The 22,630-nt window shown below is 40.3% G+C and overlaps 1 protein-coding gene across 5 annotated transcripts in view; it reads right to left on the reverse strand.

Moving 5' to 3' along the window:
* The window catches only part of syt6a (synaptotagmin VIa), a 77,249-nt gene extending 54,886 nt beyond the window's left edge, over positions 1-22,363 (reverse strand). For 3 of the 5 annotated variants that reach the window (XM_088290219.1, XM_088290217.1, XM_088290218.1), the window contains exon 1: positions 22,116-22,362. In XM_088290219.1, coding sequence (XP_088146345.1) covers positions 22,116-22,272 — 157 coding nt within the window. In that variant the 5' untranslated portion in view covers positions 22,273-22,362. Of the gene's footprint in view, positions 1-22,115 lie in introns of all 5 variants that reach the window. The other 2 variants (XM_088290216.1, XM_088290220.1) reach the window with 2 other exon arrangements.
* Between the last annotated feature and the right edge of the window lie 267 nt (positions 22,364-22,630).

A 22,630-nucleotide genomic window follows, 5' to 3' on the forward strand; every position in this document is an offset into this window, starting at 1 on the left:
GAAATCCAGGACAAATAAATACTGTAGCATGTTTGGTTCTGTTTGCGATGAGCAGAACATGTTTGGTTCAGGCTGGTGGTTGTGATACAACATTTGCTTGTCGCCAATGCGTCGTTGTTTAACTGCGTGTGTTGTTTCCTGAGTTCAGTTAACATCAAAACAATTATCTTAAATAAGGACCACTTTAAAAATGAAATAGAGCCATCAAATCTGAATTGGGTGATAGAACGTACACCTAAATCTAATCTCATCACATAATGATGTCATCAGTGCAAACATGTCCAACAATAACCTTTAAAGCAATCAGTCGGCTGACAGCAGCTGGATCGGCATTGACGGGCAGAGGAGCGGCTCGAGTGCTGACGAGTGCAAGATGAACATATTGAGTACGAGCCGCGACTGTCAAGTTCCTTGGGTGAGTAGCAGGTGGTACTATTAACATTTCAAAAAGTCAGACACGATGCGTGAAAGAGGAATTCAAGGCCACATTTGAGGCCTCTTCGGGTTCAACTTGTTAATGTGATTATTGTTACCTAAACGTCACCTTTTTAAAAGAAGTGTTATTAGTTGTCCAGTATTCATTTTTTTTTCACATCAACAAAAGATCACCCGTGTCACACTATGACCTGACTCTCAAATGAACGTTCCCAGTGATAAATCTTTGTTGACACAACATTAAAAATATGGGGATCTAATTTAGTACCCAACACAAGCCTGGCGTGAGATGCAGTCTAAATCTACAAAGGGCCGGGCTAGACTAACTTTTGGTATTTTCACAGACCAGTGCAATCAGGCGCAGCATGGCATTTTGCGCCGTTGTGGGCGTGAGCATAGTGGACTTGTTTCGTTGCTGTTCTCATTCTCTTTAAATGTGGCGCACTAGAAGCACGCTGATAGTCTTTGACATGGCGGAATAAGAAACTGATTTGCTCAGGTGCTACAACTAAGAAGGAACTGCTATTGCTGGATGGAAAGTTGGCTGGGGAGATCACAGATCTATGAAGTGGGAACTTGGAGACCGCATTTTACGTGTACATGTGTCAGGCCCAGAATTCTGGAAGGAGTCCACGATGGAAATGGAGGAGTCTATGCGAATGAGGCGGCACTGTGGGACTGTGACCTTCCTAAAGTCCTCGATCATCTCCTTTGTCTTGAACTCTTCCTATTTTTTATTAGTCTTACTCTTTAGTCTGACATTGGTTGTCTTCCACATCTGTATAAATGTTGGCCAGTTGCGCTTTAGGTCACGAAATTGCTGTAACAGGTTTGGTGGACCCCATTTAAGTATGTTAGTGCAGTGGCTAGCAGCTATTTAGCACAAAGTGGACGTGTCAGCATGTTTTTCACGCGTTGCCCAAATACCAGTGGTTTGTTTACATCCGTCTTATTGCAAGGTCTGTGAGTTCTTCGCCAAGCTCGTAGTGTTAGTCTCTGGAGCCCTGTTTGTCCTGCCAGATTCAGAGTTAGCTTGTATATCATGTTTTCCACACAGTGCCGACTGAATCATTTATCATGCAGCAGCCAGGACTCGCTGCTAACCCCGGCAAAGACATACATCCTCACAAGTTTGAAAGTGCAACATCTCAATTTTGTCGATTTTCTTAATTAACTTGTGACTATTGTCAAAAATAAAACACTAATTATGAATTTAAAAAAATTATTAAAATGTAAAAAAATATTAAGAAAATAAGTGTTGTTATGGGAATGGAGTTTAATTGAGTTTATAACTCTAAACAAATGTATTGTATCTTTCCCCATTGACTTGAATGGAAATGCCATGAATCTGTTCCAGTTTGCCATCAGAAAGTGTTCTTAATTAAAAAAAAAACTCTAATAATGTACTTTACAAAAACATAGTAATAAAATAAATAATGTAAAGAAACAGGTCTACATGGTGATTGAATGTGCAGATTCTATGCATTGTGCCGTCTCTCCAGGTGTACCCACTTTAGCCATCAGGAGGCAATATAATACAGTCATGCTAACACAAATAAAGAAAAATAGTACTTCTACTGCCCTAAGTGACCGAATAAGATGATGTAATATAAATGTTTCATACTCACAGCAGGATAAAGAATATATGCTCCTAAATATTATTGTATTGTATGTGTACATGTCTTGCACCACCTTTTGTGTTCAAATATCCATTGAACACATTCTCTTTTTGACAGACTTTGGGCAAAAATACACCTTGGTGAGATGTGTCATGCTGTTATTGAGATTGACATGATACAGCATCGATTGAAAAAGTTCTTTTTCAGTGAAGTTCTCAAATTTGAAAAAAAAAAAAAAAATCTTTTGAGGCCATGAAATCCCTGTCTCCTTTCAAATCTGGACAGCTATTGTTAGGTGTGTGTTCAGGGTCATCTGAACATCTGGTCACCTTCATTTGCAATCCATCCCAGTGCTTGAGCACTCACTCTCGGAAAGGCACAGGAATCATCCCGACTTTTTCGGCTTGAGTCCTCCTCATTTGGAAAAACAGAGAAAGACTAAAGTCCTTGTCTAAGCGGGAGGCAAGCGATTAACTTGCATGAGAGGAGAAGGAGCGGAAGGAGATTCCTAAGTGGCCAAAAATAACTGTGTGCTTCGGACGCCTGAAGGAAAACGGCTCCATCACAGCTTCACATGCATGTCACCATTCCTTTTTTGAACACTACAGGTTTTAAATTGGAATCACTCCCGTCATGTTCGAGATTCAAACATTCTTAGGCTTATAAATTTGATGTTTAAAATTTTAAAAAAGGGGGTAGGATTCAGAATTTGCATGCTGGCCTCTGTGCAACAACCCGATTGTCCATTTTTTTGCGTGTACAGATTTTTTTTTTTTTTACCTTGGCCACTCTCAAAGAATAAAAAAAAAAACAAGGCTGTTTAGTAACAAATGTACTGACTAACAAACAATACAGTGGTCTACAATGTTTTTATAAAACTGTTTTATTTTTTATTTTTATTTAATTTCTTTTGCAAGCAAGTATTGCCTTTTATTGTACTTATTTTTTGCAACACATTTTAAATTAAAATAGGTAGCTAACAAACATTATATTATATCATATATTCTCAACAACAATTTTTCAGTTATGGAGGGAGCCCATTGTTTTACGCGATTCTCCTGCAACCAGAAACTAGCCTGATGTCTAACAAACAGATTTGCACAAACAAGCAGAAGTATGGTTTTATCTATCGCTCTATAAATAGTTCTTAACTAAATATGAGCTCTTTGTTAGTTAAAGAGTTAAAGTAAATGCGAGCACATCCATGTAACAGTTCGCTTGAATTTCTGGTAATCTGGCTCCTTCACGCATATTTTGTCAAAATGTGCCCTACGATTGGCTGGTGACTAATCCAGGCTGTATCCCACTTCTCGCTCAAAGCCAGCTGGGATAGGCTCCAGCTCGCTCGCGACCGCAATGAGGACGAGCATGACAGATGACGAATAGATGCAAGGATAGATTGAGCATTTTTTATTTTTAATCGCAATGGAATTTAAGAATAAAAAAACGATAATCCGCCATGGACTACACAATGGCCTGCTAACGCTAAGATATGGACAGACAAACATGAACAAATTGTCATGCTGCTGTAATATTTCTACTTGGTGGAGGTCTGCTCTCTACCGAGGACATGATTTCATTAGCAAAGACAATTAACGTTGATATTACAACTGCAAAGCGGACCAGTCAGACGTTACAGTTGAATTTTGTGAGTAAAGAGGCATTCCACTAGTGTAATACATTTTTCTCCAAACAATTTGGACAGGATGCAGAATAGTGGTGCCAAAGGTGGATACAAGAATTTCACAAGATGAAGGCGTAGTGAACCGTGATATTAATCTGATATTGCCATCCTCCCTTTAACATCGGAAACTTCTGGAATAACGGTCCTCTTAATGGCCGTTGACAGGACAAGAGCTGCATTGCTTTCAGCTTTGTCATCTCTCATTAAAGAGACTAAGCGACATTGTCTGCCTGGTACTTTAGCCAGTGTGAAGTCCAGTTGAAGCGTGAAAGCATGTTTGTACGCTTTCTTTCCTTGTTCCCCTCACATAAGCAATAGCGAAGGCAAGCAACAGACAGCGACTCGTAATGAGGTTGAAAATGGCCCCCAGGGACTGTCTCACAAGCATTGCCACAGCGATTAGAAATATAAGCAGAGTCCCACCAGAGTAAACCAGCTTAGATAGAGCGCAAACACAATCAAAGCTTTTTCCCTGGGTGATGTGAGGAGCAGAGCTCCCATCCGTAGTGTCTCTGTCTTATGACAGCCCTTGTAAGTACACTTTATTACCATTTTGACTTCCTAATATAATTGCATCGTGTGCGTTCAGCTCAGTGTTCTGTCAACACAGCCTAGCTTAACCACCAATGAAAATGTTTTCAACTATTATTGCCAGTGCCAGAAATGTCCATCAGAGATTGACATCCTCCAGGCAAAGTCTCACAGTACCGTGAAGACAAGAGCTGGTCACTATTACTTTGATTTAATAAGCCAAGTGTCAGGAAATGTAAACTCTAAAGGCCGTATTTTTGTGACGAGCACAAATTGTACATATGAGTGAAGTCTCTTACAACTCTTCGACCTGTTGCCCTCTTGCAGGCGCTACAGGTGCATCAACACAAAGACAAACACACTAAAAAACTGTTTCTTTTTTTATTCTATTGATTATTATTTTATTTTTATGATTTATATTTGAACTAGAGTGGTTGTAACCCGAGTATAATGACAATAAAGGGCAGTCTGATTCTGATTCTTTTGGTATTTTCTAAGACGGGCGCAGGTAGAGAGAGACGTTTGCGCCGTTGTGAAAGGGAACACAACCGATTTCCCCAGCCCGATGGGAACGGCTGCTCTCATTCCCTTTATATTAAGCATACAAGATGCACGCATTCTACATGGCAGAATCATAACGGACTCGCTGGAGGTAGGAGAATGGTGTAAAAGTATATATTGTGCTCGTTATACGTATATAACGAAGTGCAACAAGATCGCAGAGGGCACAATCTGGCAACCTGCGCCCAAATCAAATCCAATAAAATTGCATTAAACCACCTGCGGGAAAACTTACACCTGCTTCAATTTGATCTTCCCAAACACAGTAAACTCGACTCCGCCAGACACGAAAATGAGGATAAACTCAAGTGGAGTTTACGTGAACTCGCCATTCTTGCAAGGATTCTTTCCAGGTACTAAAACTTCTTCTCATTTTCGAAAACATGCTTGTTCAGTCGATTGAAGACTAATTTAAATTGATTGATGATTGTTGTATGCAGAGCGAAATCTTCAATTTCTACCACTATTCATGTTCAGAGTCACGGGTGACCTATCTCAGCTGAGAGGTGAAATAGACCCGAAACCGGAGGCTACTCAATCACAGGGCAACCCAATCAAATCCTGCCCTGTGATTAACTTGCCCTTCCAAGTCATCTTGCCAATATTTCACCTGCAGAGGTTCTACTATAACTGTAAGAAAGTTGGTAAAGTGTCTGTCGAAAAGGAAATTCCAAGTTGGCGGGACAGGATTTGACACTCGACCATAACTTCTTGTCATTAAGTTGAAAGCAATTGTCCTTGTATTTTACTGGCGCACGTATCTGATTGCAGGATGGCGCGCCGCTGTGAGCAATATCACACCTCGCTGGGTTCTGTTTAAAAAAACAGCAAATGGTGGTTTAATGCCAAATCTTCTGTTGGGGCTCTGATGTAATTTCATGAAATCAGTGAAAAAAAAAGACGCTAACGATGACAACATTACATTGGTACCAGACCGGGTCTGATGGGTTCTATTCATCAATGTAAATTTTTTTTTTTTGCGCACTGAAAAAAGCTTAAATGGATTAAATATTATTGGGGGGAAAAAACTTTATATTGCAGAAATAAATTGTAGAGGAAGACTGTTTCCCTTTCCTTAGTTAGATACATATTGCGATGTACCCTTTTATCGTGATATTACCATTATTGGCAAAAAAGTTCTACTGATTGATTTCAACACAAAAATGATACTAATATAAATTAAAATTTAACACATACATTGGAAGCTGTGATGACAAAAGCTTTTTCGAAGAATTCAGAGCTTGACCTTGACTCCACATTTCGTGTTCTTTCATTATAAAGTAGTTATCTTAATTGTGCACTTGTGTGAATATTAAAATGTCAAAATGTTACTGAAAGGTTGCACTGAATGTTGTCAACAGATTCAATTCTGGAACGGATTAAATCAGTTCTCATTTTTCGGGGAGTAGGCTTAACACAATTGTTGGAGTAAGGCCAAGTGTTTGAGATACGGAACCCTCAAGGCAAAGATTTTTCAAGGGCACGCACACACACACGCACACACCCACCCCTACACACCCACGCACACACGCACACACACCCACACACACCGAAGGTTCCAAGCAGGCGGGAGCCGGCCATCGTAATTTACCTCTCTGGATGGATAAATAACCGAAGGTAATCCTTCTGGAAGAGTAACCTGAGCAACCATGGCTTTCTGTCTTGAAAGGATTAGCAGTGATTAGGCAGCAGGCAGGCTCGATCATTCTCTCCGGGGTCCCGACAAGAGAAATAAAAAGTCTTCAAGAAACCAAGACGGCAAGATGCTGCTGAAAAGGTCATGAAACCTGGCAGCCTCAGAAGGCGGGTTGGCCTGGCGACAGCAGGTGTCCAGCTATTCATATTCAAGTGACTTGCTTGAGGCAACAATTAGCACTGCATTCCTGAAAACTGGAATGTTGGATATTTCTGTTAAATTAACCAATGATAACTTCTGGGAATTGAAACGACGAGGGATGATGTGTGCTGCATGAGACAGATTCACCATTAAAACAAGCTAAACTCACCGTGCCAAGAAAATATGTTTTAAAAAATTATGGATCTATATTTTTTTCCATGTTAAGGCGAGCAATTGTTTTAAATTGTAAAATAATGCATACATGTCTTTAATATGTAGAGCCAATGAAATACTTAATCGTCACAAAACTTGTGAATAACTGAAATAGGTGGCACAGAAAAGGGTCATTCTGATTCTCATACTGCAGGGAGACTCAAATACAAATCTTAAAGTTTTTTTTTTCAACGAGTCAACGATCCATTTATCAAGGTTGGTCAGGTCACGCAACAAAATGTACAAATCAGAAATAAAATGTCATTTCCATTTTGACAAAACATGATGCCTGTGTCAAAAGCCAGCATCAAGAGGGGCTTGGGAGGTTTTTTTTTCAGGGACAATGAAACATAAATAAACACATAAAAGAAAAGAAATGTATATTGTAGTTTCACACTGCCTGTGTGTGCGCATATACATCACGTAAAAAAAAAAACACTTGCGGTGCAACAATTGACAGCTATTGCAAACAAGGCACTCAGAGTATACGTGTGTGTGTCGTCTCACTTTGTCGTTGGCGCTCACAGACAAACGAAATTTGCAGTCCAGTGCACACGCTACTCGACTACCACATAAGTTACAATCCTTTACTTCCAGCCAGTCACTGGGATGTCATCGCCTATGCTCAACAAGCATGAATTGGTCTACTTGAATAACAAATATACAAATAAATCTAAATATAAGCGATTCTTAAGGCATCGAAATTGTAGAGATTGACATACGGTTCCTAAAAATAAGTGACTTAGGAGGCTGTTTGTATATTATTTGCATGTTGACAAGTACCGGTCTGCACCTGCTGACTCAACCCAAAACATTTCAAATTAAATGACTTGTGTTCATACAATCTGAGTGTGACCGTTTTGGGCTGATCTTGGAAATGGCCGTAACAGTTTGTCAAGTTGGGGGCTGCCTATTGAGAACCCTTGTTTTTCAAATTAAGCTACTGGAATCCAAGTCACTGAATGGTTTGGGTCCCTAAAACATTAAACAAATGCTGATTTAATATAATCCCACGAGGGTTCTGAGATCTGTAGAGTCAATTAGTGGAGCCCAGCGTGTCATGCAAACATGGTAAAGCTGCATTTCACTTTTATGCTGTGCATAGACGGAATAAGCTGCCAATAGAAGTAGTCAGCCTTGAGTGTGAATGCTTTGAAATCTAAATTCAAAACCTGGATATTTTCCCCGTACCTTTGATTAAAGTCTTCTAAACATTTTTTTTCCCTTTCTTATTTATTTTTACATTTTTTAGGCAACTTTTGTTTTCTCTGATTTGGAATGCTTTTATGTGCTGTGCATTTGCTTGTGTGAAGCACATCGAGTGGTATTTCATGTGTTATATAAATAAAGCCGCTTTGGCTTGCCATGTAATATTTAGGATATTTGCAGTAGTATGCATTACATCCTCATACAACCAAACAATATTATTACATTCTCAAATGTATTATTGAAGACATTTTAAGTCTTTTTTTGGAAGCGCTGTGTGGAAATCAATAGCCTTGAGTGTACCCAGAATGAAATAGTCCTCTCGGGGGAGTCACACGGTAACATTTATCTTTCTAATTAATGGCACATCAAGACCTTCCTGCACTCTCAGGCCCTATCGAAGCAGCTTGGAGCTGATGGCCTGAGGCGGAAATATGAACGTTCTGTTCAGAGAGAAAGTGGACTCATGCTAGGGAACAGCGCTCTGCCAGGACTTTCACCACAAGAATACCAATCAGAAGCTACTCAGGTATTCACAAGAGGAGATTTAATATAGACCTCCAAAAATCGTCTCACGGATCATGGAGCTAACTTGGAAAAGATGGAGAAGCAGCGACCCGAATCAGCTGAGCAGAGAAATAATGTACAGGGGAGATTTTTCTGGCAAAGACGTCATGTCTTCTGCTGCTTCATTCAAGGAAGATTAATATATCTATTATGTCATTCCACACAAACCTCCATCATGAGTAATAAAAGGAACCAGACCTAGAGGTTTAAGTTCCTTGTGGATGGCTTCAGGAAAAGATTACCGCAGAGTAGTAAGAAATATTTATTCCCAGGCGAAAATTCACTCCGTTTGACGGAATGCATGATCTATATAAATTTCCAAGCACATTTTTGAGCCGTCATTATTTTAATGACCTTAAAACAGAAAAAAATGTTTCCTGGAAGGCACAGTGACAACCTGCTATAAAATGATGGGAAATTCTGAGCTGTTACAGTGCAATGGCAAACGCACTTTCAGTCCAGGGTGGAGTTACTCCATCGGAGAGCAGAAAAGAAGAAGCCGAGACAAAAAATAAAAGATGTTTTATTAAAACTAACAAAATGCTTATAAAGCAACAATAACCTATGTAGTGTTTTCGTTCTCTGTCCCAAGTCCTGTACAGTATAAAAACATTTCCTTGGGCTATCTTGGTGCCTCGGAACTATGTTGAAGTGAATTGAGGGGTTCTATGTCATGCTGAACCGCCATATCTGGCATCTAAAGGCAATTTCAAACCCTATCAGTCTGATTTTGATTACTTGTAGATTTTCGCTGCAGGGGAAACACAGTACTTGCTTGTTTTAATTTTACACTTGATTGGAATCAGGTACCTAGAGACCCAACAAGCAATTAAAAACTCAATTTGCCATATTATTTCCCCTATAAACCCAACATCAACGGCCTCATATAATACTGGGTGGCTGAATTTTCCATGAATCTATAAAACGAGTGCTGATTGATTTCAATGTGAAATGTCAATGCGATGCAAATGACACTGTGAACGTTGTGAAAACAAGCGGACAGGAAAAATTGAACCAAATCCTCACTGACTACTGCGAAAAGGGGTCGTTGAAACAAGACTAGTTTGGGTTTTGTTAGATTTAACACACGAAATGTAGTGTGTGTTGTGCAGATGTGCAGTGTGTGTGTGTGGGACGGGAGGGGTGCGTTAGCGTTAAGTAATGACGCTTTGAACAGTTCGATTAATCACTTAGCAAAGCTTCTCTTATTTGTCTTCATTACAATCTGGCAGATCGAAAGTATTAGCGTCCGTTCCCGGCCACCGACATTGATGACAGGTGCTTCGTTACCACTCCGCTGGCACAGGCCGCTGCCTGAACTGCCGCCCCTGTTCGCAATTACACGCTTGGCTGGGAATTTGCTTGTCAAAGATCCAGGCGATGATGTCGCAGGGGATGAGTTACCGGCTGTGAGACTTATTTACATATTGAGATTTGCATACGTGACCCCCACAGGTCACCAGCGATAACACGGAAATTAGTGCGACACTCTACTGATGATTTTGACACATTTTGTACGCGCTAACATTCTGGGCTGCTAACACAGAGGGAGACACTAATGAGAAAAGTGTTGCAAATGGAAAAGATATTTTAAAACAGTAGAACAAACCGAGAACAATATCCTCCGCCAAGGCATTTGTCACCTCTGAACCCTTCCTGACATCAATTGAAAAGTAGATTTACATTTCAGGAAAATTACTTAAGTCTAAAAAAAAAAAAAAATTGGGTTATTGTTCTCCGTCAATACAACTCAAAAGAGCTCATTTCAGCTCGCTGCGTTTTTAAGTTTTGTGACAGTTTTTTTTTTGAAAGGAGGAACAAGCAGGAAAAATTTCATATGAGAAGAAATATTTTTAAATTTTTAAAAGGACTTTTTTTAAATATTGTGTTACTGATGTGATGCATTTGAGTCCATTAGTTTGTGATGTTTCACAAGAAGTAACACGAAGTGAAGAGAAGAAGGCGATGGTAAAACATGACAGTTTTTTATTGAGTCATTATTCTTATTTCATTTGTGGTTGAACTTTGTAGTGCGAAAATACGTAATTGGTACATAGTGTAATGAATAGAGATGGTTTGTCTGCTTATTATTTACCAAGCAAAATCTGCCCGGGAACTAATTAAGATAAAGTAATTTTTTAGTGGAATATTTATCTTGCATGGGAAGGATAAATGAGATATGCAAATTAAATTGTGTGCCACTTGTGTTGAATAATGTATCAAGTCTCTCTGTATGGCCGAGTCTGCAAAATGTAATAATTCATACTTGTCCAAAAAACTGAAAAACAAAAAAGAGTATTGTATCCACCAGTATGATGCATAAAAAAAAAAAAAAAAAAAGGTAAGAGTAAAGGGTTGAAATTAATGGATGGACTAGCATTAGGTACGTTTTTATTTTGAACATTCAAAAGACGGGCCTTCTATAAGTGTTTTTTTTATGTCGATCAGCAAATAGAGTCCAAAAAAAAAAAAAAACGCAGCCACACATTTTGAATAATTGAAACAGCATTATAAACGCTAAAGAGCCACAAAAAATAAGTTAAGACTTTTAAAAAAAAGTCTGTGTTACAGATCTTCAACTGTTTTTTTTTCGTTTTTCTAAAAAGAAATTTCCAGCCCTGGAATATCACACTTTATTTCGAAATACATAAAATAAATACATAAAATTAATTAAATAATTTAAAAAAATAACTAAAGTTGCTATATTTTTTGTAATTATACAACTATGGTGTGTTTGTCTTTGGAAATGAAACTGTACACAAAGCATTAGAATCATTGGGTGCTGACATTTTGTGAGGAGGGCCTTTGCGGATGATTTTTAAGATGATGAAATGGATCAGGCAGCACCTTTCGACCATGTAAGGTCACGCCATCAGTTTTCATAAGCTCAGGTGGCGTCGTTTTCGGCAGTCAGAGGTCTAAATGTCACATCAAGCCAAAAAATGTTTGTTTTCCAGTCCTGTGCAAACATGGAGGGCTGCATGGCGGGGGCCAATTGTGTCTAAACGAAACGCGATCACTCGCTGGCACTCAAGAAAGCATGCCACCTTGTTGACAAACTTGAGCTTGCAAATCTACACGAGCGCTAACTTTATTCAGCCCTCCGGTCCGTTGTCATGAACCCTTATTCAATTTGTCCCACCGCCTATTCGCTTTAGTTTGTGCATCTTATGGGTCATGTTTCCTCGGGGGACTTTTAATGGCAGGACAAGTGAAAACGACTGGAAGTAGCCAAAGATTCCAGGAAATGGGAAAGGTTCAGTCAAAATGATGAATGTTTTCATGTTCTAGGTAACCAAGATGTTGCGGTTCGACGGTCCAACTAAAAGACAGCGATTGCAAAGCATATTTACCATATAAGCCCTGTGTACTTTTTCCTTTTCCTGTTCTCCTTCTGAAACCTGTGTCATCTTTCAAGTCGTACCCAAGCGAGTGAGAGTGGTGAGAGTTGATGTGTTCCAGTGGAGCTGTGGTCTGCGGACATCATTATGGTTCATTTTGTGTGACTCTACTGCCCAATTAACAAATAAAAGTTTTTAACAAGCGTTTTAACTCCTCGTCATTATTCCCGAGCTGTCGGCACCTCACACTTCGCTTCGTCGCCTCAAGCCGATTATGTTTTACACCACATCATCGAGTCATTTTGACTGATGATGTGCTCACCTATAAAAGCGGATCCAGTTTAATGAACAAGCTGTTCATTAAGACGACACACTGTTTCAAAGATGTTATTCTTCTGCATTGCAGGTAGAGTATACTTGTCCATATATATTCAGTCATAAAAAGCCTTTTCAGGTGCGTATTATGCATGAGGAAGTACACAGTACAGAAATAAAGCATTTAAACAATCCCCCCCTTCATTTGACCGGCAGTCAATTAACTGTATAACTATGTAATAAGCAAGAACCGTATTTGGTAACTGGAGTCAAATCGCGGAGGCAATTACACCTTGTGACTTCTCCCAGCGATAAAAAAAAAAGTTAGCAAGTAAAGGTAATCAAGTTAAATCGGTTAAATATACTGAAGGCAGCTGCGTAAAAGTCTTGAGACACCATTAAATTGTCGTATTAGCAATGCAGTACTGATCATAAAAACTACAGAGCCATTAAGTAAAGTGCAGAGCTCTATGAACGATGGTTAATGGACGATGGGGAACAGATGGGGTGGGCGGCAAAATGATTCTGGGGAATGGACAGTTCCAGCGGTATCATATTGACTCACATTGCATAATACATAAATAAATCAAATAAAACAATAATCACAATGCATCCTTATGGAGAAGTGTTGGAATGTAATATAATTTGTTGTTGAAGTGTTATTTATTTTCTTTCACGCACCATTTTTTCTAACGTTAAGTGATTTTGTAGACTACGTAATCTGTATGTAATGTTTCCCTCTCTGGTTCACATAAGAGTTGATGCAACCCATCCATTTTTTTTTTTTTTATTTGGACGCTACTATTTGAAGAAATGCTAGAGAATTAAAATGAATTAAAATGCATATTAGAAGAGTTAATTAGTTACACATGCACCAGCAGTATCACAATAACCAATTTTTTGGCTTGTTTTTTCATCTTAGCCGCTCGGGTCAGCTCCCCGTACTGTTCTGCTCTGGTGATGCACACTGGGACAGAAAAGTCATCTCACGCTTTGTTGTGTTTACTAGTCATTTGCTCTCAGCTGTGCACAATTCAAGCCTGAGGAGTGCTCAGTCAATTAAAAAAAAGCATGGTTTTGACCAGTGGTCCAGTGCGATGACTTGGCTTATGGTCAACATATCATTCCAGTTGCAAAGCAACTGCGTGGGTTTTCACCGGGTACTCCGGTTTCTTCCCACATTCCATAAACATGAATGGTAAGTTCATTGAACAGAGTGACTTGAGTCCATTTGTGTGTGGGCTGAATTCTTGCAGGAAAAATAGAGGACTAAAGGAGAATAAGATATAATGAAGGAGATTAAGATGGGCCGCTCACTTCGCATGGAGTACCACTTTTAGTGGTATTGCTTTCTCCGCAGAAGCACCGGTATATTTTCTATTGAACTAATGGATGCTAAAAAGATTGAGAAACGGCCGTGGGGCCTTTTCTGTCAGATGAGGAAGAAGGTATACCCAAACCCTACCTGGCTCATGTGCCAAAGGGTGACACCACTGTCATAACTGGATTCAACTATATTATATATTAGTGATAGACTGATATGCTTTTTTTTCACGGCTTATGGCGATACCGATTATTAGTAGTCATGGGGGCCGATAACCGATATTTGACATTTGTTGAAAAAAGGGGGTAAAATGGTGTAAAAATTTGGAAAACTAAAAACACCAAAACCTGACTTTGTTTAAATGCCTTTATTTATTTATTTATTAAACAACTTTAGTCATTTACAACATGTTCAAGCTTTTGTTTTAGACCTTGGAAAATAGTCAACTTGGTTTTCAAAGCTCCCAGGCTCAGAAGCATGTTTTATATTTAAATGAAAACAAGCATTCTCTTTAGTAAGTTTACTTTGAAATAGTTTTCTATTTGTGTGAGTTGTAGTAGACTGGCATTTATTAAAATTTCGGCAAAATCTGTTGCCTCCTATAGTGCGTGTGACTTGAGGTGAAAAAGAAAACCGGCAGCTTACTGCTGATTGACAGCAACCCACTTGAACAAGGAGCCAATCAGATGGTGGTGTGGATGGGCCAATCTGCTTCTGCAGGCAGGGCCACCAGCACAAGAGAAAGAGAGAGAGAGAAGTGTGCTGCAGCGAGCCAAAATAAACCAGCTTTTAATTATTTAGCCTTGAATGTTACAAAAAAAAAACAAAGGCCGATGCCGATAATCGGCAAAATGCCAAATATCGGCCCTGATAATCGGCTCGGCCGATAATCGGTCCATCACTAGTATATATAAGGAAGGCCAAGCAATAGATGTCGCAGCGATACACATCATTATATCAATTATCTAATTACGTGTGCCAAAGAGGTCTGATCTAACAATGATGGATGTTGGAAACATTGTCTTGTGCTTTGAGGATGCGCCACAGATGCTCAATAGAATTTAGGTTGTCGAGTCCACCAAATTTACCCTCCTCTTATTGAGCAAGGCAGCGGTCATCATGCAGGTGTGTTTGGGGTTATTATCATGTTGTAACACTGGCCTAGGCACAGCCGTTTCCGCAGGGAGGAGATCATGCTCTGCTTCAGATTGTGACAGTACAAATTGGCACTCATGGTTCTCTCACTGAACTGTTGCTCCCCAGTGGCGGTAGCACTCACGCAGCCACAGACTGTGACACTCCTACGCTTGACTGTAGGCAAGGTGCACTTGTCTTTGTACTCCTCACCCACATTTCACATCATCTGGAGCAAAGAAGCTTATCTTGGTTTCATCAGACCACGGAACGTGGTTCCCGTAATCCATGACAGATTGTGTCATCTTTAGAAGAGACTTCCTATTTGAGGCATTTGGTCAGAGCAACAAAAGGCTGACCCCCGCACCCTCCGTCAACATATGCGGCACATCGGCTAAGACATATTTGGTTTAATTTACGATTGTTTTTTGGTTCCTGACCTGTTGAGCAACGACTGTATCCGTATAACATGGGTACAGAGGAGGGAAATGCTTTTTAGCCCTTATAGGGCCTAAAAAGGACTAAAAATAAATTACAATAATGTGACGGGTATACACTCTTGAGATACTGTATGTGCAGTCAAGAGTGAAGATTTTTTTCTCAGCGCTTGGTATGGCATAGTTATTCATAGCCACTGATCCTATCCTTGAGAGTTCACGAAGGAGATAACGTAAAATTTGCACCTTTAGGACATCCCGGTCACGTCTCAATGTTAAAGACGACCATGAAAGAAACCAAAAGGTGTTCAAAGAGAGATCAACAGATCAAAATTTGTCATGCCGTTCACACAAGCGCTTCGTTGATATTCAAACCACTGTTTGAAGCTGATTCATTTGGAGAGAAATTATCTTACTTTCGGGTCCCAAAAGAGCCGCCTGACCTCTACGACTGATATGGCTCCAATTTTGAGCATCTGTGAATGATGCAATCGCATATGAGTGTCAAGGAGCATGTCATGTCTTGAATGAGGCTATGACAACAATACCCCACCTATTGATCAAATGCATTCCCAAATCAGCCTTCTTTCCCCTTTAAAATATTTCCAAACTCCGGCCATCACTCAGTGCCTCTATGCCAGAGGTGGGCAAACTTTTTGATCGGCGGGCCACAATGGGCTCTAAAATTTAACAGAGGGGCCGGACCAGGAGCCGATGGATGGAGTGTTTCGGTAACCTCACCTCATTGGAGAAAAAAAAAATACATTTAATTTGAAATGAAAGTGAGCAAAATCATTACAGCAATATATATGTCTTTGAAAAACTCACAGTATTTAGAAAATAAAACATTAACACCGTTTATTCATTTAATATTTCTCAAGTTCGGCGGGCTGGATTAAAATTTTTAACGGGCCGCATGTGGCCCACGGGCCATAGTTTTCCCACACCTGCTCTATGCTTTAATCACTGCTTGCCTGGACTCTTTCCACACTTCCTGTAAAGAGTGACGAGCAAGGTCCTGGACAAGTTCCAAGATGTCCAGAATTCTGATGCCAACGTTGTCATTCTTAACCACCCAAAATGCTCGCAGCATATCACCCAAACCCTTGAGCACTATTTTATTACCTTTTCATGGGACAACAGTGAAGAAATGTAATCAACGCACAGCGTCATAATAGCAACAAGAGTGAGTACACCCATGACAGAAAATGTCCTAATTGGCTGCAAACCGTGATTATTTTGTGTGACCTCCATTACCTCTCGGCACAACCTAAATTATTTCCCCGGGGCATGCAGTTCACCATAATTTTTGCCTTCTCATTTGCATATAACTGCAACGGAAATTTGACATTTACAACTTATGCTGTCAATACATTATAGAATAAAACAATTTATGTTCAATTTATTTGTGTTAATTCAAAGAAAGTGATGATTTTGCAGTGGACTAAATTTCTTACCAGATCTGTATATGTAAATTATATAGAGCTCCCTTGAGTTATTGTTAAGTTGAAAGGCCATGTATGCGTCAGCGTTCTTATTCTCATCATTTTTATTATAAAGCTGCATCTCTGCATTTCTGATGGCTTTTAAAAATAAATAAATAAATGGTAATTACTTTGCTTGGGGGGATATATGTGATCAAAAATAAGACCGCTCAATTCAAGTCCACACGGCTGATAATGGAAGCGGAATTACAAATGAGAATGAGTGTGTGTGTGTGTGTGTGTGCCACCCTTTTCGCCCACTGATTCAGGAGCTCCACGGGTTTGATTTAAGGATTTGTAGACTTCAGATGCTCTCTTGTGAAAATATAAATATTACAGATTGGCAGTTGATTAGCTTTTGCCAGCAGCAGAAGGTGGGTGTGGGCAGGTCAGCCACACAGGAAAAAAAGGGAACGGGGGAGTGCTAAGTTTCAGATTCTCCAATTAGTCATTTTATTGTAGTCAATTAAACCCAAATGAGCAACTTGAGGAAGAGGTTAGCTGTGATACTCAAAGTGGGTGTCTATATAAATGGAAGACGCCTATCCCAACTGACTCGAGGCAAAAGGCGGTCGACACCCTTGACTGGTCGCCAGTCACTCACAGGGCACATATAGAGGCAAACAACCACTAACATTCACCGCATCACAAAGTGAGAATCGAACCCATGCCTCCAGCACAGAAGTCAGGCAAACGCATCATACTCTGATGAGAAGACCATTTGGCAATATAAAATGAACCAATAGCCACGCACTATAAAGGAGATGCATTTTTTTCACAATTTCAAACAGTTCCCAGCAATAACTCAATCAGTCGGTTTTGGATGCTTGTAAGGATTCTGAGGCTCCCTCCAGAGGAGGAGATGGCCACACCTCCACGTCAATACTCCAAATGAATGCCGTTGCGCGACGCCAACTCTGGCTAGTTCAACCATTTATCGTCTCCGGAAAATCTTGGGAGGTGAAACTCAGGGTTCGTAGGCAGAACAATTGCACACAGCATAAAAATTGGCACATCCTCCTTTAAGCCGGTATCTCACTGAGCTTCACTAACAAGTGAAAGCCTTCGCCACTCAGTGAGATACGAGCTTTATCGTGTTTGGCAGACAGTAGAGCACCAGAAAATGTGGGGGCAGAACAAGTCGACTAATCTTTCCAGCAGCTAAAAGCAGGTCTAAGCTGTGGTGCAGGTGCTGGAACAAGTTTGTTGGAGTTCATCGAGGTGCAGGCAGACAGATTAAGACCTGTGCGGACGTGTGCGGTGGATCAAAGTATTGAAGAAATTATTATTTATATCATATTCAATAATATCATAGGCATAAATACAGCTACTGTGGGGGGAGGCGGTGGTTAGCACACAGACACACAATCAGGAGTGGGTCTCCAAGTGCCTACTTACATTATCTGCAAGTGACAATCTTCTTGTAGCTTCTTATTAACTTACTGGGTACTTTGCACGTGTCTGAGACTGAATGGACCCCAGCGAGCCCATTTATGCGTCCACCTTGTAAATGGCGCGACACTCCTGCAGTGAATTTAAAGGAAATGAGAGAAGCCGCTTCTATTGAAAGCAAATCGGCTGTGTTCACTCCCACAATGGCGCAAACAGCCGTTTCTAACCGTGCGTGTCTACGAACATACCAAAAGAAAGAAAACGCCATTCATGCATACAGTTAGAATGTGATTCGTGGTGGACTTGATTTGCCATAGCAAGGACATAATTTGCAAAATTCTGCACATTTTGCTCACAAACACATTGACAGAAATAGATAAAAAAAAATTCCTTTTGTTGTCGTTCACACTACATGGGTGGTCAGGCACTCAATCGATCTATTTGCATACAAATAATAAAAAAGTCAATCCTCCTTTGAGTTCCCCCTTTTAAGATGTTCAACTACGATTTTTTTTTTTTTTTTTTTTTAGACTGAAGACAATGACAAGATCAGACCACTTTGGTACCTCATGATGACATCGCTGATCAAAATGTGAAGAGAACTGATCAAAGTGAACTGGACACAACTGGACTAGACTGGACCGGTCGTGACAATTCAACATGAATCTATGTCAAAAATGTGAACATGAAGCAAAGAAGAAAGATTTCAATGCTTTAGAGGGCCTGATGAGCCAAATGAGGTTTGACATTCAAGTGGGCTTCAGGCCCCGCAGTAATGAGACTAATCGGCAGCTCCCGACCACGTGACACATCGCCAAATGAGATGAAGATGTGCGTTGGGCCACATTGGCCTTCAGCAAGTCAGAAGGATCAAGCTCAACCACGATGAAGAATGGGAACTGTAATAATAGGGAGTGACTACAGCACAGACATCTCCATCAAAGACCTCCACAAAGTTAAATAGAAGCATTTTTGAGACTTCTCTTGGTCGAGGTAACTTTGTAAAGAGGAGCGGATTCGAGGGTTACTCATTTTATTGTACAGTATTGTCCCAATATTTATAAGAAAAATTGAACAATAAAACTATGATACAAGAAGTACATAGGAGTACATGCTAATCTATAGTAGGCCTGCACGATATGCCGTTTGAACATCGCGATTGAGATGTGCGCATGCTCAACAGTCACATCGTTGGACGTGCAATGTTGCTATCTTTTCTTTTTTTTAAGAACACAGAAACTGTTGGTTTGATTCATAAAAGCAGCACCCTGCACTTTGCTCTACATTGTAGAGACTACACAGACTGTCTTGCCCACCCCCCGCTAATTAGTCAACTCTACGCCGTGACGAAAGAGGGGTATAAAAAATCTGCACGCTGGACAAAAGGTATAAAATGCCGTGGCGCACGTATTTCTCTCAAGTGGCCATCCCAGAGCTGTATAATGAACAAAGCAAAGTCTTCGCAAACAGAGCTATTTGAGTCATCTGGTGAAAACTTTTCTAGTTTCAATATCGCAATGTACATCGCAGCCGCCCCAAAAATCGCAATGTAATTTTTTTCCAATATTGTGCAGCCCTAATCTGTAGTATATGACACCAAGAAGTGAACAAAATTATTTGTAAAAAATGGGTCATATGACAATTATAATTTGGCAACACAAACGACAGTTACCAGTTAAATTTGGCTCGAGAAATGTGAATCTACTCACAGCCATACCAAGCTGCAAATATCCTGCATTATACTTCACTCAGCTTTTAACCATGAACAGCAAAGTAATATTTCAGACACAGGCAGTAAATTAGGCAGTTGCTGTCTTTGATGAAAGTGCTCAAATTTTGTGTTGCCTGAATGTGTGCACACAGACAGTACTGTGATGCTACGACCGCACACACGACACAACATGATTTGAAACTTCCAAAATATTAAACTTGACCATCTTCATAAGAATGTTCACTGCAGAGTAGGCCCAAGTGGGACAATCTGTTCGCAGTGCATATGGAAAATATATACGAGGCGGCGTCTACTGCCAGCTCAAAAAACTATACCTCAACATCACCACAATTATTTCGTCTCGAAGATCCATGTGGCAGAAATGGTTTACATCAGATGAAGACATCACGTGAGATAGCAGCCTGGTTTAGTGGACGCCCGCGACGAACGATAAAGCCCCCCGTGCTGAGAATGATACAAGGTGACAGCGTAGACAACCAAGAACTGCGAGGCGTGTGCCAGCATCGAAAAGGCAGCCCACCAAAGCAGTAAAGCATCTTGGTTCGCACCTGCTGACAGCAATTCATTTTCGGATTTCACATCCTGACAACAAAGGTAAAATCTGTTGCACTTTTGGACATCAGACGAGCAGCACCATGAAAGGTGTTAAATGAATATTACTACAGTTACAGCTACATTTTGGTAGTTTAACGGTATTTATCTGATATAGTACTTAAAGGGGAAGTCATCCCCAATAAATTCTTAACAAGAATATGTTCTATGCAGCCCAACTAGTCAGTTAATATTGCCTTTGCGGAAAGTGAATTGAGCAGTTAAAGCTATCCTTTTTTGTACAGCTCAGAGAGCGGCCATTTTGTCACTTTCATCAACTGAAAATGACATCACAATTGCTCAGGGCTCAGATAACGACCAATCATGGCTCAGCTTCAGACAACAGGTAGGTTGTGATTGGTTGTAACCTGAGCTGTAACGTCATTTTCAGTTGACAAAAGTGACAAAATGGCCGCCCGTTGAGATGGCTAAAAATTGATGGATTTTGCTGCTTAACTCTTATTCCACAAATGCAATCTTCATCGAAATGCCGTGTTTCGACAAGTGAAAGCACATTGAGCATATTGCAAAATAATTTTATTGAGTTGACTTCCCCTTCAACTGTTTTTGAATGTCTTGTTATTTTAATCTGAATAAGCATATGCGTTGGAATAGCGGTTAAACTGTTGTCCTGTCCACACGGAACCTCTATATTACTAATTGAGCTATTTCATTATGCTGTTGCCGCTTTTATCTCAGCAGTTTAGAAAAGATCCGATCAACTGAATGATAAATATAAGGATTGTAAATCAGACCATGATTTTCGGGAAAAATAGGTTTCTGAAGTCAGTCGTCACATGAGGCCTCAGCGTACCTCAAGAGGCCAACTTTCAGCAAGCATCAAGGGACAAACTATTGCCGCGGTTTGCTTTTGTGCACTCATGGCGACACTTTTTCCAAAGGAATGAGCGGTCCGTGTTCAGAGAGGAATGTCAGAAGAGAAGAAAATGAATAAACAAAACATAGTTATGTAAAGTAACAACAAAGCCCGAAGACCCCAGTGTCAGCAAGCATGTTATCACTAGTTGGAATGTTTTATTGTTAGCTGTTGTCCATAAATTGACTTCAAACATTGCTTCAAACATTGTCAATACTGTTAAAAAAAAAAATTTGTCCACAATTTAACCATCGAGCAACTAGTTTCTGTTATTTTCCCAAATTGTTTACAAACTGAGTAAATTGAAGGTCTTGAGTTCAACTCTAGAGGATATTCCGAATATTAACAATGACATTTAATTAGTTCCACACGTTTATGGGTACAGCAGCACCGTGGTGGCATTCAATGTCATTCTTTATAGTGCGTGTCCTCATTATGGTCACAGGTGAGCTGCATCACATCCCATCTTACTTTGACATGTACCATAGATGTTTTGGAAGAGAAAGAAAAGAAATGAAACCAACAGGAGCATGAAGAGAACACGCAAAAGCAATTCGAGCCCAAGTTCTCTTGACTGCTGACCAAGTAACTCAATACAAACTTAAGTGACAAGTTCAAGACTGAACAACATTTCTTTGCTTAGCAAAGTAGGGAACCACTCAACTGTTTTCACTGACACCGCACAAAAAACGAAGGCAGTGAAAGAGTCACTACTTAATATACGATAGCATGCTGAGAAAAAGGTGGAAATCCAACGGTCTCCCTCACACACACACACACGCACGCACAACACACACGCGCGCGCAAAAATCATCAGGAAGTTGTTGCTCCTTACCTTGATTCGTGTGCTTGGCGCCGTGGCCGGACAACAGGAAGAGGAAGTCCTGGCACGTGTCCTGCTCCAACAGCGTGCTGTTGTGCAGACAGAGGTCGACAATAAGGGTCACAGCCCTCTGACACAACATGTCATACTCCGCTCGCTCCGAACTCATGCTGCTCCCAGCTGCATCGTCAGCCGTGGAGTGCGCTCATCGGAGGGCACCGACGCGTGCGCGCGCGCGAGAGAGAGCATTCAAGCGCACACGCGCACACAGTTGTCTACCATGGAGAATGCAACTGGTGTACGTCTGTGTTTGTTTATTTTCAAGCAGGAGTGTTTAAAGTACTCACACTAAGTAGTGGTACAAAACTCAAGACTGCTAAAAGCTGAACAAGTGATTAAACTCCTTTACTTAAAAAAAATGTAGACTGAAATATGCTTGAATTTATACTGTCAGTTATATGCAACACTCGAATGAAAAAAAAAATGCAATTAAAACAATGAGTTCCCGTGCTTTTTGCTAATTTTAC

The sequence above is a fragment of the Idiotropiscis lumnitzeri genome, chromosome 3, assembly GCF_059441095.1.
Source record: "Idiotropiscis lumnitzeri isolate Australia: NSW breed Sydney's pygmy pipehorse chromosome 3, RoL_Ilum_1.0, whole genome shotgun sequence".
In the NCBI taxonomy this organism is placed as follows: Eukaryota; Metazoa; Chordata; class Actinopteri; order Syngnathiformes; family Syngnathidae; genus Idiotropiscis; species Idiotropiscis lumnitzeri.